This window comes from Panicum virgatum, chromosome 2K (assembly GCF_016808335.1).
Source record: "Panicum virgatum strain AP13 chromosome 2K, P.virgatum_v5, whole genome shotgun sequence".
Lineage (NCBI taxonomy): Eukaryota > Viridiplantae > Streptophyta > Magnoliopsida > Poales > Poaceae > Panicum > Panicum virgatum.
In genome coordinates this window covers 43,982,075-43,999,838 of record NC_053137.1, presented here as the reverse complement: position 1 = coordinate 43,999,838, position 17,764 = coordinate 43,982,075, and the positions used below count along the sequence as shown (strand labels likewise).

General features: G+C 42.7%; 1 protein-coding gene and 1 long non-coding RNA gene across 5 annotated transcripts; both read right to left on the bottom strand.

The window, feature by feature from the left end:
- Positions 1–6,139: 6,139 nt before the first annotated feature.
- LOC120679043 (MYB-like transcription factor ODO1) lies at positions 6,140–11,292 on the bottom strand. 3 transcript variants are annotated; one of them, XM_039960548.1, is made up of 4 exons: positions 9,261–11,292; positions 7,935–9,159; positions 7,343–7,864; positions 6,140–7,245 (listed from the first exon to the last, which is right to left on the bottom strand). In XM_039960548.1, exons 3-4 carry the CDS (start codon positions 7,473–7,475, stop codon positions 6,539–6,541), a joined length of 840 nt encoding a protein of 279 aa, XP_039816482.1. In that variant the 5' UTR covers positions 7,476–7,864; positions 7,935–9,159; positions 9,261–11,292; the 3' UTR covers positions 6,140–6,538. The 3 variants fall into 3 exon arrangements, with proteins under 3 accessions (XP_039816482.1, XP_039816474.1, XP_039816467.1); XM_039960540.1 differs by having other exon boundaries at positions 10,108–11,292; XM_039960533.1 differs by having other exon boundaries at positions 7,935–11,292.
- A 1,535-nt stretch (positions 11,293–12,827) lies between these two features.
- On the bottom strand, positions 12,828–17,713 carry LOC120679034. 2 transcript variants are annotated; one of them, XR_005676941.1, is made up of 3 exons: positions 17,437–17,713; positions 15,289–15,944; positions 12,828–15,194 (listed from the first exon to the last, which is right to left on the bottom strand). It is a non-coding gene; the product is annotated as an uncharacterized LOC120679034 (long non-coding RNA). The 2 variants fall into 2 exon arrangements; XR_005676940.1 differs by having other exon boundaries at positions 15,289–15,373.
- Positions 17,714–17,764: the final 51 nt, after the last annotated feature.

Here is a 17,764-nt window from a genome sequence, read left to right as displayed (position 1 = left end):
GCGGCGTGGCGTCGGAGGGGAGGTGCAGCGCCGGCAGGGAGGTGCGGCAAGCCCGTGGCAGAGGGGGGCCGCGTGCGGCGACCGGGATGACGGAAGGCCCGTCGGGTTTTTTTCCTTTTTGTTTTTTCTTTTTTTAAAATTAATTGATGAAAAAATTTTGATGAAAATTTTAACCCCGAGCTTTTTTGTTTGCTTCTGCACACAAAATTTTTAGCCCGAGTTGATGCAAAAAAAATTTTGGATGTAAAAATTTTCTCTTTCAATTTTTTCTCATCAAAATTTTTCACCATTTCCAAAATTTTCCTTTGTATTTTTTCCAAAAAAGATTTATCAGAAAAGGACAAAAATGTTTTAAAAAAGGAAAAAAAAACACGCTGTCGGAAATCGACAGCCGTAAACTAGCGTCTCATCTATCACCAACTACAAAATTAAAGACTGATGGAGGCAGAATTGGAGCACATAGATGAGCAGTTTGCGCGCACTCATATGTGGAAACAGTTGACAGTTTAGATATATAGTAGCTGAGTAGCTGACAGTTGACAGTTTCAGCCGGATTAGTTTCCCCATAATAAATAATAAGAATTTAATTGATCTGCGATCGATGCATCGCGTCTCATCATGACAAGTACCCCGACCTTGTCACTCCAAAACAACGGTCGCCGCCAGACTCACCCGTTGATCGTGCAAGTTGCATGCATGGGCATGCGTTTTCCTCCTCTCGTCTTCTTCTTGAATTTATTTATTTATTTATTTATATTTCCCATTCTTCTTTTGAATTTGATGTGTACTCCGTACGCGACAACAGCTGAGTTTTCCTGCTCATATTTTCCTCTGGAAGAAATGGGCGACATGCATTTTGAACTGATAGACGATGTCGACAAACGCAGGTTCGGCTGCTGTTCGCTAGCTAGGGCCAGTTAGTTACCTCCTACACCGATGGATGGTTAGTGCATCACAAATTGACAGCATGCTGACCTCATCACCACATCCTAATTGGAATGGTCTAGAGGATGCGGATAATATATGCTAGCTCTACACTAAAAAAAACGATACCGAAATTAGTGTGCCAGCTCATTCTCTCTCTTTTACTTTTGGGATGGAGTATATATGTTTAGAAATATATTTCAGCCCATCAATATTGACAACCGGAATTACCGGATAAAACACGCACTGCAGCCCTAGAGAGGTCCTCTCCCCGGTTAATGTCTTCCACCAAATTAATTTGGGGTTCCAACTCCACCCGACGTCGGTTCGTGGGCACCATTGGCCCAGGGCTGAATATACTCCCTCCAGATCGGTAAAGGAAGTCATTTCAGACATCGACGGTCTCTAAAAACAACTTTGACCACTATCTTTTTTTATAAAATATAGTCAATATATATATTTAGGAACATATTTCAAGATGAATCTACTTATGTTGCTTTCATATTTTCAAGCTAAACTCTAAAGAATTATTTATAGTCAAAGTTTAAAATATTTGACTTAAAACAAACTCAAACGGCTTCCTTTACCAAAACGGAGGGAGTAAGTTTTTATTTTTTTAGGTTACCAGATTAATAAAAAAACTCACTGAAATAGAATATTCCAAAATTTAAAGTGAAAACGTGGAATGAAAAAGACCGAACTAAAAAAAACACAGAACTAATAAACATTGGATAGAGATTTATCTCTAACAATATTGATCTGTAATCTCACCCTGACCCGCAAAGTGAGCAACAACGACAATTCAGCGCGGTAAGATTTTCCAACTCGAGGCAAGTCGTCATTCATAAAATGTCGTTATCTAACCACTTCTTTTTACCGCACGTCCGGCGTCACCAACAAGTCAAGCTAATAAACGAGTGAATGTAAACCACAAATGAAGAACTTTTCCTACCGCGCGCGCACACACGGGCAGTCTCTCTTGGCGGCGGAGCGAGGGCGGAGCAGGCCGAAGGCGTGGCGTTGCCTCCCGGCGTCGGAGCGGGGGCCGGTCCACCAACAGATGTCATGCAAGATTGTACCGTTGTACGTATGGCGTTGACGAACACACTCTTGTTAGTTGCAAGTAACGGTATTCATATATGCACTTGATAAAAACACAATGGATGTTCATCGTTTTGTCAACAAAACACGGTGGTGTAATAAAATCTTAACTTTATTTGAGCACGTTCTGAATTTGCAAGCACACCACTTCATCATGTGTGCCATAATTCTTCCGGCCTTAATTTGTACTATCTATCAGTTGATCGAGCTATATATCTACCAAGTACCAACCAAACAGTAATTATGAACTTCAAGACTTGAAGATAAACAAGTTTATTAGTCGAATGATCAGCTCGCCAGTTGACTTGACTTCTCGAGCAGCAGGCAGACATGCTTCCATACGAGTCCTTGGTCAGCTTTTTGTTCGTCCATCTGCTTCTTAATTTATCAGCTCCTCCCCTGTTAATTCTCTGGTAAACCTCCTTTGGACAGTCCGTGCATGTGGCCATTTCTGAAAGACCTGAAACCCAGAAATGTTTGAACTCTGAAGAGGTCTTATTTCAACATACAACCGGGCAACCGGCAGTAGACATGTATTAATACATTATCTTATCCCCCAACATAATTAAGCATGTTCCTTCTGGAGAAGTACTTGTATGTTAAACACGTTGTTGCGCCAACGCGCATGGCATGACTAAGTTTCAGAAGTGGCCGCGCCGCTGCCCACACTGCCATCTTGGCTTACCATTTTGAGAAGGATAATTTTCAGGCCAGTCAACGTTCATCGAATATGGCTTGGGCCTACAAAACAGAAAACATCATTCCCAGTTCTATCAACCCGTGTTCTTGCACAGACCATCAATTTTAAGGGATGTTAGTATTTTAAAAGAGAGACAAGAATATAATTAGATGTCCGTGGATAAATTTAGGATATAACACCTAATCAAAATTACCTTTCTTTGCGATATTAAAATACACATCTAGATTCTTTTTAATCTCATTATCTAGTTGTGATAAAATTTTGTTACCAAGTACTTATATGCCTTTTTTTCCATTCACATTCATAATTTTTACCAAGTACTAAAGTGTTTGAGTTTGACATATGTTCAGTTGAAATTTAGCTTGAGCTATGCTAGCTTAGCTAGCTCTAGATTATGGAACTTAACTCTGCGTTTGCCTAGTCAAGTCAAGCCAACGACTTGTGCCAAGTCATCATTCTAATTAAGTAAACTATATATAACTAGATGGATATGAGGCCATGCATCGCCACTTGTTTTTTTCTGTGACCTTGAAATCTTCCAATCAGCTCGGAACATGTTTCCAGTTGTACACATGCATGAACATACTACGCATGCTCCAGTTCCACCAACCTCGCCGACCTCTTCTTATTCTTCATCATCAATTAATTCGATCATCACATCTCCGTTTGATATTTTTGTAATCCATCCCCCAATGCTGAATATACGGTCAACCGTAACTTTTTAATCTTACGGTGGATTCCTCACCGGCTCCCCCCTCCACCTTTCGTTTTTCCTTTCTTCCCTTTCTCTCTTCCCTCTCCCCTTTCCTCTCAGATCCAGCGCGGCGGATCCCGGCGGCTAGAGCTGGCCCGGCCGCGGCGGTAGGGCAGCGCGGCGCTGCGGTGGGGAGGCGAGTTGCCGGTGGCTGGGCGGCGTGGCGTCGGAGGGGAGGTGCAGCGCCGGCAGGGAGGTGCGGCAAGCCCGTGGCAGAGGGGGCCCGCGTGCGGCGACCGGGACGACGGAAGGCCCGTCGGGTTTTTTTCCTTTTTGTTTTTTCTTTTTTTAAAAAAATTGATGAAAAATTTTTGATGAAAATTTTAACCCCGAGCTTTTTTGTTTGCTTCTGCACACAAAATTTTTAGCCCGAGTTGATGCAAAAAAAAATTTGGATGTAAAAATTTTCTCTTTCAATTTTTTCTCATCAAAATTTTTCACCATTTCCAAAATTTTCCTTTGTATTTTTTCCAAAAAAGATTTATCAGAAAAGGACAAAAATGTTTTAAAAAAGGAAAAAAAACACGCTGTCGGAAATCGACAGCCGTAAACTAGCGTCTCATCTATCACCAACTACAAAATTAAAGACTGATGGAGGCAGAATCGGAGCACATAGATGAGCAGTTTGCGCGCACTCATATGTGGAAACAGTTGACAGTTTAGATATATAGTAGCTGACAGTTGACAGTTTCAGCCGGATTAGTTTCCCCGTAATAATTAATAAGAATCTAATTGATCTGCGATCGATGCATCGCGTCTCATCATGACAAGTACCCCGACCTTGTCACTCCAAAACAACGGTCGTCGCCAAACTCACCCGTTGATCGTGCAAGTTGCATGCATGGGCATGCGTTTTCCTCCTCTCGTCTTCTTCTTGAATTTATTTATTTATTTATTTATTTATATTTCCCATTCTTCTTTTGAATTTGATGTGTACTCCGTACGCGACAACAGCTGAGTTTTCCTGCTCATATTTTCCTCTGGAAGAAATGGGCGACATGCATTTTGAACTGATAGACGATGTCGACAAACGCAGGTTCGGCAGCTGTTCGCTAGCTAGGGCCAGTTAGTTACCTCCTACACCGATGGATGGTTAGTGCATCACAAATTGACAGCATGCTGACCTCATCACCACATCCTAATTGGAATGGTCTAGAGGATGCGGATAATATATGCTAGCTCTACACTAAAAAAAAACGATACAGAAATTAGTGTGCCAGCTCATTCTCTCTCTTTTACTTTTGGGATGGAGTATATATGTTTAGAAATATATTTCAGCCCATCAATATTGACAACCGGAATTACCGGATAAAACACGCACTACAGCCCTAGAGAGGTCCTCTCCCCGGTTAATGTCTTCCACCAAATTAATTTGGGGTTCCAACTCCACCCGACGTCGGTTCGTGGGCACCATTGGCCCAGGGCTGAATATACTCCTTCCAGATCGGTAAAGGAAGTCATTTCAGACATCGACGGACGGTCTCTAAAAACAATTTTGACCACTATCTCTTTTTATAAAATATAGTCGATATATATATTTAGGAACATATTTCAAGATGAATCTACTTACGTTGTTTTCATATTTTCAAGCTAAACTCTAAAGAATTATTTATAGTCAAAGTTTAAAATATTTGACTTAAAACAAACTCAAATGACTTCCTTTACCAAAACGGAGGGAGTAAGTTTTTATTTTTTTTAGGTTACCGGATTAATAAAAAAACTCACTGAAATAGAATATTCCAAAATTTAAAGTGAAAACGTGGAATGAAAAAGACTGAACTAAAAAAACACAGAACTAATAAACATTGGATACAGATTTATCTCTAACAATATTGATCTGTAATCTCACCCTAACCCGCAAAGTGAGCAACAACGACAATTCAGCGCGGTAAGATTTTCCAACTCGAGGCAAGTCGTCATTCATAAAATGTCGTTATCTAACCACTTCTTTTTACCGCACGTCCGGCATCACCAACAAGTCAAGCTAATAAACGAGTGAATGTAAACCACAAATGAAGAACTTTTCCTACTGCGCGCGCGCACACACGGGCAGTCTCTTGGCGGCGGAGCGAGGGCGGAGCAGGCCGAAGGCGTGGCGCTGCCTCCCGGCGTCGGAGCGGGGGCCGGGCTACCAACGGAGCGGCGGAGCGAGGACGGAGCAGGACGGAGCAGGCCGGGGGCGCGGCCCTCCAACGGTAGAGCGGCCAGGAAATTCAACCAATGAACACTTGTAATTATTGTGAATTTGGATCTTGTGATTCTTGTGTAGTCTTGTGAAATGAAATCTTGTGATTAATTGTTGTGTAGTCTTGTGAACCTTATGATTTGTCAAATGACTGTTGTGACTCTTTTAAGATTGTGATTGTGTAATTTTAAAATTTGTGATGGCGGTGCCGTGGGAAGAAAAAGGAAAGAAAACAAGAAAAGAAAAGAAAACGAAAAAAAGCCACGAGCGTGGGAGGTATAAAGAAATTCTAGTATTAAAGGGTCGTTCGTGTAGAAACATATTCTAGATTTTTCCTTCGGCCCGACCAGCTATACCCACGAACTGGCGCCCTACTAGGCCTAGGTACACCAGAGCCCAACCAACCAAGGCATCAAGCCTAACTCAACCCAAAAGACTAGCCTGTTGAATGAGGACTGTCCCACCTTATATGTTGTGCTCCTCCACCATCAATTTCCGATGTGGGACTAAATCTAACGTCATTATCCAGATTCTTTATGCTTACATTCTGTACAAGACGTTGGACGTACGTGTGTGCATGTCCAACGCATGCACTCAAAAAGAATTATGGACTATATAGGAGTACAGAGAGAAAGAAAGAAAGAAAGAAAGAAAGAAAGAAAGGAAGAGGGTGACATACTCTCACACAACCACCACTTCATTTCCTTTTCTTACTTTTCTATGTTTAAACGAATTGTATCTCTGATTACTATTTCTAACAGGCAAATGCACCAGCGGTGAATGTGCAAAGCCGCTACTGTAATTTTTTCAGGAACATATACAACGTGTACGCATGTTGATTAACATTTTTAGCTGCAAAGAACGCGACCGATTCTCAGAAGAGCTCGATCATGCTGTTGGTCCAAGTTTCCTGATGATCGAACAGCGCGGTCGTCTGGTACGTCAGGAAGGGGTCCTCGAACTCCCATGGCGTTCGCCCCGTTACCACGTCCTCCAGCTGCCACATCGACTCCGGCCAGTCCATCATCATCGGCGGCAAATCAGGCCACTCACCGTCGACGCTGCCGCCGCCACTGCTCGACGCTGCCGCCGAGGCGGAGTAGGACGACGATGAGCCGGAGGAAGACTGGTCAAGCGAGTAAGCCGTGGTGACGCCGTCGCTGGGAGCGGCCACGTCACCTGGAAACACGATGTCGTCCAGGAGGTGCGCCATGGGCACGTCGTCGGTGCAGAACGCCTCGTGTCCTGGCGTGACTGCCGTGACGACGATCTTCTCTGCCTCCGGCGAGCCGGCTGGATCCTGAGGAAGAGGAGGAGGAGCGGGCTGGAGGGGCTTGTGGGTGGCGGGGTCGATGCCCATCTTCCTGAGCTTCTTCTTGATGTGGGTGTTCCAGTGGTTCTTGATCTCGTTGTCCGTCCTCCCCGGCAGGTGCGACGCGATATTGGACCACCGGTTGCCCAGCTCCGCGTGCAGTTCGATCACCGTCTTCTCCTCCTCCTCCGATAGCATCCCGCGCTTCAGGTCCGGCCGCAGGTAGTTGGTCCACCGCAGCCGGCAGCTCTTCCCACACCGCAGCAATCCTGTTCAAATTAGAGCACAAACACCAGTGAGATGACTGAGTTGCGGAGTTCTGGCGAGCATGGGGCTAGCCGTCGGCGAGAAGAGATGGTCACGTACCGGCGAGCTTTGGCACGGCGCGCCAGCAGCACTGGCCGTTGTTGAGGAGGAAGCTGACGAGCTTCTGGTCCTCCTCCGCCGTCCACGGCCCCTTCTTCAACCCCACCTTGTCGCAGCACGGTTGCCTCCCCATTGATCAGTTGGTTGTTGGTTGTAACAAACTCTCGCAAAGAAAAGGCAGCTACAAGAGCTAGCAAATAAATAGTTGCAAGCGAAGAAGTAGCTTAGCTTGATGTAGGAAGTACTAGGCAAGCAAGAGCCCAGCTTCTCGGTGGAGACGCCATGGCCAGCACCTTCCCCCTTTATAAAGGACGAGGGTGAAGAAGACAACGAGGCACTCCTCCAAGACTGGGTACGCGTGCATCACCGGAAAACGCTGAGGCTGGATTTCTGGGCCCCACGACGATGCTGTCACTTGGCCTGGCTGCTGCTCCTTGGTCCCTGTCGCTTGCTTTGCACGGGCTGCTATGCCATTGCGAAGCCTTCGCGGGTTTATTTGAACCGAGCTTTTTTTTTTTATTTCTGTTTGTTGAACGAGGAAAATGAATTAGTCCATCATCAATTAATGGGGCAGTGGATTGTAGCCTCTCACCTTGCTTAATTAATCAACGTGTTGATTTCCTTGCTGACAAGTTTTGTAGTACTCAAGTATATGCTCCAATCTCCATCATCTTAGATAGCTTCTGGGTGTTAGGATTTGCATGGAAGGGGACACATGGACATGATACTATATAGAAATGTCTACTTGCTGTTACTAACTATCAGCAAGAAGTTCATGATCGCCCTTTTTTGTTTCTAAGTTACACAGTTATCTAATGCCCTTCCAGTTTACAGATTATGTGCAAGTTATTTCCCACTTTGAAACAATGCTTTAGGAATCTATCTTAGATATCTTACAACCTATCTGTAGATGTATTAGGGCTCCAAATGTTTGGTTTCCTAAGATATTAAGCCAAGTGCAAGTAAAAAAAATCCAAGAAATTTGAAAGTAAACGGACACACTACCAGCTGATAGAGGACCTCAGTAACCAAACTGGACATCATATACATTAAAGTTCATGCCCATCTTTCATATTATCATGTGATCTTTTCCTGCTCTAGATTGATCTTTTAATTCAGTTGAGAATGATTGTTGTAACCTTGACGATGAAGAATTCAGGTTTGTTATTACTCTAGAGTTCCATGTATCATCTACCAAACTGTCTAAAAAAGTATCATCTACCAAACCACACAGGATATTGCTAATGACCATAAACATTCAGGATAATCCCATCAAACAGCAGCTGCTAATTCGGTTTACAATGTTGCCATTGTGACCTTGACCATGAAGAACTCAGTCCTGTTATTACTTTAGCGTTTGTGTCATCTACCAAACACGCAAACAGGATATTGCTAATGAATGTAAATGTGGATGGTAAACTGGCGGCAGTTAAGTAGTGCAAATAATTCTCATTCTACTCAATACTTAACTTGGACAAGAATTTGGTAGGTTGGAACGTTGACTGATGTCATCGAAGGTTGTAGGGGTTGACAAACACACTCTGGTAGCCAGGACAAGAAGCTTCTTACAAGGGAGCAAAACAGCCACAACAACATTATCGTACTCTTATATTGTGTCCATGCTATAAAGTAGTATCAGATATGCACTTCCTCAAAGAATGATGAATACTTTGTCAACAAATATAGTGCTTGTAACAAAAGGAAGTGCATAAGAAAAATCAAACCTTTCATTTGAGCACGTTCTGAACATAGGAGAACACGTCGCTGGTTGAGAGAAGCCATTTCATATACCACAATTCTGACTTGCATCAGTTTGGCTAGCAAAGAAAATCAAACAGTTAATTTCGAGCACGCTGTTAAAATTGAATAAACACACCACTGATCCAGATAAGCCAATTTCATAGGTCATAATGCTGACCTTTGTATCAGCTGAACTACCAACCAACCAAACAGTATCACTTTCAAAAGAATATTGAACGATTGGCATGTATATTGACTGACTTTTTGAGCATGACATGCTTGCATCTGATCATTTTTTAAGTTTTTTTACTCATCATTTATTTAATTTGTCCAGCGTTCCCTTCTTAGATCCCAGGTCTTTACCAAACCATGTCTCATCTAGCCCTGAACCTTAAAAGTCTGAACGCTGAACTTGAAAAATCTTCCAAGTTGGAACCTTCAGAAACAAAGCCCGGAGAGATGATTTCAGTCACAGTATACATAAACTACTCCCAGTAGAATTAAGCACGTTGCAGAATATAATTTCCTCGATCTACGCACATGACTAATGAAACTTTCCTCAATCAATACACATGACTAATGTGCAGCTTAGCCGTCAGTGGTTGCAGTCCAAGTGTCATCTCCGACTTGCCATTTTCAGAATAACGAAAATTTCAGACATATGGATTTTGACACAATAGGTGGTATAAAAAAAAGTGAAATAAATAACAAGAGCCACTGAACCATCTGCCAGTTCACATAACCACGGTACAATCAGGATGGTGATTAGCATTTCACATGCGCACTTAGGCAATCCCTTAAGTCGTCGTTTTTAGCAATCAGCAACACTTTCACACAAAGAAAGTGATGGGGTGGTCTAAAGATTGTGTCCCTCCATAAAGTAGCCATGCAACAAGGTAACCTTTTGACCATCTCCAATCACAGCTCGTTATGCTTATTTCACTATGCCAGCTCAACAACGCATCTATTATATGAAAAACTTATGTGGTAACTGGAGAGTTACTAAGTCATGGGACGTGTGTTACCGCGTCTTGTTGCGAGAGAACTGTCTACATGAAGAAGTAGTTGGTCATTGACAGGAATTCTTATTCTGAAGTTCGGTGTCCTTTTTTTTCCCTAAAGGCACTGAAGCGTTGAACTCTCAACTGCTGCAATTTTGTATTTGAATTCAGAAGTACCCTATACTTCACTTCATGAATGGCAGAGACAGGAGATTGGACGTTTGGAAGATGGAATGACATTGTACTTGCCTTGGAATCCACTGATGCATCATTTGTTGACCTTCTCCTTTCGTGCCTTCAGTTCTGAGTTCTGATCATCAACCATAATTTCCTTCACCTTTTTGTCTAGTCAGTTCTGAGTTGTAATTTTCTCAATTGGAGACAATAGTTCACTACAAAGCCTCAAAAGTTCACACCTCTCCATGTAAAATTTAAATGAGCAAAAGCTAGATTAGGCTCTGATGGTTGGATCATGACAGGATCACAGGATTCTGCTCTCTTTATTTGGATACTTGCATTTCAGTTACTGCCCAAAATGTTTTCACCTTCTACTAGTATAGTCCGAACAAAGCTCTGCACCATGTTCAGAACAACTTGTACAATAAAATCTAACTGATTGTTTGGTATTTGATAAAATTGCCACACCGGTGTCTCCCTACTGTCATCGAGTTCACATTTGGTGGTGGAGAGCCATTGGACATAAGCAGAAACTTGCTGACTGAAAGTCCACAAAGGCTGCATTCATTTTACATTTTTATTTGAAGAAGTCGGACATGATTACTCACAGTTACCAACCCCACTATACCAATATCACACAATCCAATAGTGCAGTATGTTTGATCAGGAACAGTGGATAAAAACCAAAATTACTAAGGACCTCATCGCTTCAGTTAAGCAGCAGTAGTTCTCTTCAGATAACCTGCTTCCATACCAGGGACAAACTCGAAACATTGCAGCCATGCAAGTTGGCTGCACTATGTCAGAGGTTTCATCAAACTTGCAGTTTGCTCACATAAGCGATGTGGGAGCTCAAAACTCTGTGCACAAACAATATCAATTCAACCAAGTTCACCCAAGTTGATGCAGCTCCTCATCTTTCAGATTTAGCAATATAGAGGAACCATATCTCAAAAGCAATACAGAGGAACCATCCTCTGTACTTGGTCAGCATATCTTTGTTTTCCTGAAATGTTATCCCAATATTAAAAAGCATTAAGCGGTGGCATCGACGATGATGCTGCTGCCGCCACTCGACGCTCCTGCCGAGGAGGAGTAGGACGACGAGGAGGGGGAGGAACTGGAAGGCCCGGGCGAATAAGCCGTGCTTATAAAGCCACTGTTGACCACGGGTGCGCCAGCAGCACTGGCCGTTGTTGAGGAGGAAGCTGACGAGCTTCTGGTCACCTTGTCGCAGCACGGTTGCCTCCCCATTGCAATCTTCTGCTTCCTGGATAAGCTTATGAGTGATGTTGGCGTTATTACTAGCTAGGCGCAAGGAGTGCTAAGCTTCACGGTGTCTGTGCCTCCGTGGACGAGTTAGTTAGGCCCTGTTTAGTTGGTAAAAAATTATTGATTTTGGTGCTGTAGCACATTTCGTTGTTAATGCTCCATGTATGTGTTCGAACATTCGATGTGACGGATACTATAGAAATTTTTTTGAGAACTAAACAGGGCCATTCTGCAGTGTTGTGAGACTATAACGTGGGCCCGGCGACGGTGCCGTAACTTGGGGAGGTTGCTGGTCCTGACTCCGGAGTCCGGACGGAGTCTCTTTGGCTCGCTTCGAATTCGCATGTGCTGCTATGCCAATAGTTTGTGTTTGAACATACTCAAATAAGATATGCTGCAATAATGCCACCTTCCTGAAATATAAGATATTTTTAGTTTGTCATAAGCAAAGTAATTTAAATTTAATCAAATTTATAGAGAAAAAAACATCTGACATTTCAAATAGGTAAGTTATGAAAAATTATTTTATAATGGATCTATTATTCTCATTTGATATTTAAAAAATTACTACTCGTTTGTATAAACTTGGTTAAATTAGAGCAATTTGACTCATGAGAAACTAAAATATCTTATATTTCGGGATGGACTAGTTTCGGTATCGTCTTGAACTTGAAGGAAATGGATTAGTCCACATGATTGGCATACAAAAGAGAAATATAATCATCAATAACCAAATTGAAACATGCAGCATACATATTTTAATGTGTTAGCTAATGGTATTGGTATCATCTTATCTCATCATGTGATATTTTCCTGTTCTAGATAGGTCTTATTATTCAGTTGAGAACGCGGTTGTTGTGCCCTTGACCCTTGAAAAGTTCAGTTCAGTTATTATTTTAGGGTTCCAGGTATCTCATCTACCAAACCACGCAAACGGGACATCCCTTATGAATGTAGACACTGAGGATAAAACTCAGATAGCCGCAGTTCCTAGTAAATGGAACCAAACATGATGAATAATATAATTAAGCAGCAGTCAAATAATTATATTCAAGGTCCATAGCCGCAGTCTTCTCAATCTTTAATCTGGGCACGATTTTGTTAGGTTGGAACGTTGACTGATGTCATGCGAGATTGCAGTGGTTGTCAAATCACTCTCTTGTAGCCATCCCAGGAAGCTCTTATGAAAGAACAATCTTAAAACATGCGCATGCCGTAAACTATGATTATATGTGCACTTCCTCAAACACAAGTGAGCATTTTGTTAACAAAATAAGGTGCTATGTGATGTACAGTAAAAGACAATCAAGCTGTCAATTTGAGCACGTTCGGAAATTTGGCAAACACATCACAGGTAGAGTCATTCAGAGAAGTCAATTGCATATGCCACAATTCTGATCTGTATCAAGTTGTTAGAGCACGTTCTGGAATTAGAGAGATACATCACGGATTTGATCATTAGATGAGCCGATTCCATATTCCACAATGCTGACCTTTGTTTCAGCTGAGCTACCAACCACCGAAAAGTATCAGTTCAAGACTTCAAGAACAATATAGTAAAAAAAAATCAGCTCTTGTATTGACTGACTTTTGGAGCAAGACATGCTTGCATATGATTTCTTTGTTCGTTTGTGTTCGTTGGCCTACATCATTTATGATCTCTTTCCATTCTCCCCGTCTCAAAAACCCATGTCCTTTACCCATCCACTTCTCATCCAGCTCCGAAACTCTATAGTCTGAAATCTGAACTTGAACTGGTCTCTCAAGTAAGAACTTCAGGAACGAAGCACAGATTACTTCGTCAGAGTAGGCATATGTTATTCCCAGTAGTATTAGGCACGTTGCAGAATACAAGCATCCCCGATCATTCGATCAACACACATAGTTAATGTAAGTGCCCTCAATCTACCCACATAACCAATACACATCTTAGCTGTCAGTGGCTGCAAGGTAGTGTCATCTCAAACTTACCATTTTGAGAAGAAAAATTTCAGGCACGTGGACTACTTTTCATGAAGTTCAGGTGTCGTTCAGATAATCTAAAAAAACTGTAAATTGAAAAACAAGTGCAACAGAATTATCAGTCAAGTCAGATAATCTCGCTAGAATTAAGGGTGTGCTTATCATTTTACCATGAGCCACATCCACACAAAGAAAGTGAGGAAAATGATCGAGCATCAGCTATCAGGGTGGTCCAAAGATTGTTTTTCCATAAATTAAGCAGCCATGCAAGAAGGCAATCCTTTGACCATCTCCGAAAAATCATAGTGTCTTTTGCTGATTCATTCTGCCAGCTCAAAGGAGTAGGAAACACATCTACCATCACAAAATTGATGTGTGAACTGGAGAATCAAGAAGTCATGGGCATGTGTTACTGGGCCTTGCTGTGAAAAAACTATCATCGTGACAAAAGCATGACTTTACAATATGTTTGGCCATTGATAGGAATGCATAATTGGAAGGGTGGGTCTCCTTAATCCTTATTGTACTAGAGTGAAGCTTTGAACTCTGAACTGCCATAATTTTGTATCTGTAAGCTCTTCACTTCATGGAAGGGGCAATGAATTTGACCTTTGAAAGTTGTAACAACCCTGTAATTTCCTCAGAATCAACTAATGAAGGGTGTAGCATCGTTTCTTGACGTCGTTCTCTTTGTGCCTTCAGTTATGACCAACTGTAGTTTTCTTCACCTTTTGGTTTAGTCAGTTCTGTTGAGTGGTAGGTTCCTCTAATAGGAGACATTAGTTCATTACTAAGCTCAACAGGGCTCCCTTATCACACCACTTCAGTACGTGGTCTCTTATGTAACATCTGGATCAGCAAAAGCTTGATTTGCTCAGATTGTTGGACCACGACAGGATGACAAGAATTTTAGCCGAAACTTTTGTTCTGTTCACATTCTGCTCAGAGAATATGTATTTGCTTGCATCTCACAGAGGCTTCAGACAATTCTAGAAAATTATATCAGGTGCAACAATTGGGTATGAATAGGAAGCATCAAGTCATCTGCTCAGTTTCTGCCCAGTAAATGTTAGCACCTTTGTGACATGGTATTATCTGAACAAAGGTCTGCAGTCTTTACCATGTTGAAAAAAAAACTTTTACAGTGAGATCAAAATAATTGCTCAATATCGCATAGTGTTGGCATAATAGCATCTCTCAACTGTCATCATGTTCACATTTTGGTAGTGGATAGCCATGAACACTCGCTGACTGAAGGTCCACAAAGTTGGTTTCAGTATGTTCAAAGATAATGACATGGTTACTCACAACCCCACTGTGCTCACAAAATCCAATAATGCATAATGTTGGTGCAGGAATAGTGGGTGCAAAATACTTAATGACCTCAACACTACAAAAGAGCAGCAGGAGTTCTTATCAGATGACCGGCATCCAGACCAAACGCAAACTTGATCTAAACAATGCAGCCATATAAGTTTGCTGGACTGTGGCAAAGGTCCCTTCAAACTTTGCATGTTCCACAGACCCAAGTGCATGGCCTGTTCATAGGATGTATTTTGGGAGCCAAAACTCTCTGCACATGGAAGTCATAGTGAAAGGTTGAGTTCAATCAAGTTCCAAGTCAATGCAGCTGCTCATCTCTCACATTTAGCAATACAATGGGACTAGCATCTGCGCTTGGTCAACATATCCTTTTTCTCCTGAAATGTTGTCCAAATATCAATAGCATTAAGCAGGTACACCAAACCTTCCTATTGCAATTGAAAAATTGTACTTAGGTCAAAGTCTCTGGACCTGAGGAGAAACAAGCGAAACATTGAGTCCTTGAATCCTGAACCAACTGTGGGAAGGACGAAGTCAACAAATATAGTAATCACTCCTGTAACAGTCACGGAGAAAAAAAAACAGTCACGGAGCAAAATGAGCATTTTGTTGAGGGTATTCTCTTGATGCCAGCTGTTCCAAACGAAAAGTAATATTATACAAGAAGTTATCACCAGGTACTAACGTGTAAGACATCACATATGATATCACAAGAAAGAATAAAGTAAAATCTACCGAATCAGTTCCGACACGTTGCATAGTATACTCATGAGGAGTGAACATTTTTACTTAAGAGCTTCACCAGCTTAATTGTTAACAATACAAAAAGAATGACCACTATCAACATTAGGTGTTTAATTTAGGCCTTAATTGAAAGAAGAATGGTGGCTGGTAATGTCATGCAAACAAGATCATTAGCATTTCATAGAAGCATACAACATGCTGGTTGCATTGAGGAGTTAAATTTGTATGGTCAAATACAATTTTCTTGCCAACAGGAGAATTAAATACTCCCTTTATTCACATAGGTGATCTCCAGCTAATCAGCCAAAATAATAAATATCACATCAGTTGGTGAGAAGCAATAAGGTTCCCATTTCCTTTTTTGGACCTTAGTCTCTTCATATCTACATGCATAGCAAACATAATCTATATGCAGTTAATTAAAGGCACAAAACATATTTCTTTGTACAGAATAAAAAGTTTGTCAATAGGGAAATTAGGGAAAGGATAATTTTGGGCTGCAATGCAGTGGGATGATTACAGAAGAATCTCTGTTGGGGCAATCTAATCTGTGGTACTGTCCACAGATAATTGAACGACGAAACAGGCTGAATTTAGCTTGCCTACGAGCATGCTGTGCTGCTGTTACTGGTGACAGAAAGGCCTTTGCATTTCAGTTCGTGATGGCATGACATGAGTTGGCAACCTTGATCCTTCTCATTCAAACAGAAACCATCACGCATCTAGAAGTCAAGTTGTAAATGTGCTGGGTTTGAGAAAGGATACTCTATTATTATAGAAAACACTTTTCCTTTCACAGGAAACAATGGAATTATGAACTCAACCCAGGCAGCTTCAAGGAGACCTCTTCCATCCCCCTAAAGATGGAATCATACGAGTACAACAAAAAAAAAATCAGACAATGTTCGAGCGACCTGCTTAAAAATCGCAGAGTTCACCTTGGGATTCTTCTAGAAGGATGATAAACTAGAAGTAAAAGCTACCTGCATCTGGAATTTCGGAGGGTTCAAAGGGAGTGGGGTCACCCCCATCATCCCCCGATTCCCCCCCCCCCCCCCCCCCGGAATCAGAATCACTTTCTTCCCTCCTACGCTTCCTTGACTCGGGCGAGCCTCCCGAGTTTCCAGCTTCCCCCGCCTCTTTTTTATCCTCGACAAGAGGGGGGTTATCGGGATTGGGGGTATCGGGCTCGTCGCGATCTGCATGTTCATACTTTCTTTGTAGATTGTCTGCAGCCTGCCAGAGCTCGCTATCCTTACCGTTATCCCTAAAATCTAGCCATATATCTCGAAGCACGGAGGGATTATCTCCGTGCCACAGCACATGGTCCAAAAATTCATGGATAGTAAGCCCGTTCCCTATTGACCTTCCCTCATTTCCAAACAACCTTTGCAAATTATCTGTTAAATCCTGGATAATTTCTTCAGGAGTCTCGGGTTCGTTGTTGATTATATTTTCAGGGGGAAGGTCCCCCGCAGCCCCATCTGAGGCTGAGGGAGGAAATGAAGGGATGTCGCTCCCATCTGGCGTACGCGCCACGAGTCTGACGTTGAGCCCTACATTCTCATTCTCAAGATTCAAGGCTATTCCTTTCACACCGCTGGCAAATTCCACCATTTCTCCTAGTGCCAACCTATAATATTCGCAACATATACGAGTCGGGTTCACATGCAACAGAATTGCTGGTTATTCATTTGCGGGCTCTAAGCAAAACAATCGCAGGCTAGCAGCGCACAGGCATTACCACAAACACCTACGCTGCGTGGGGGACAACCCCTCGCTCGCCAGCGCATAGGAAGCCCACGGCCTTACAGGCTCAACTGGCCGAGCACGACGAAAAGGGGAAGGTGCGAGCACACATGTCTTCCTCCGTACCTTGGCGACGTGCTGGATGGCGCGGAACAGCCCTTACGCCGGAGCCGCGGTCATTGCGCAGAGCCCGTCGACGATGAGCAGGGAGCTTGCCAGGAGAGAGTAGAGACAGTACAGCAGAGGGAGAGGGTGTAAGCCCCCTCCGGACGCGGCGGAGGTGATCGGTGACGGCGAACAGCCGGCGACTGTGTGTGGGATTTGAACGGGGCAACTGGTTCGCCCATGGGCGCTGGCACTCTGCAAGCAGATGGCAACGGGCACGCGGTGCAATCTTTAGGCAACGCACCTTCCCAATGCGCGTTGAACTCTTATAAAACCGGTGCACACGTCC

What these genes read in the sequence shown, in the direction of transcription:
- LOC120679043 (XM_039960533.1), bottom strand. Translation starts at nt 7,475, where the DNA reads ATGGGGAGGCAACCGTGCTGCGACAAGGTGGGGTTGAAGAAGGGGCCG. An exon ending in CGCCGTGCCAAAGCTCGCCG is followed by an intron (nt 7,246 to 7,342) that starts GTACGTGACCAT and finishes TAATTTGAACAG; the next exon opens with GATTGCTGCGGTGTGGGAAG.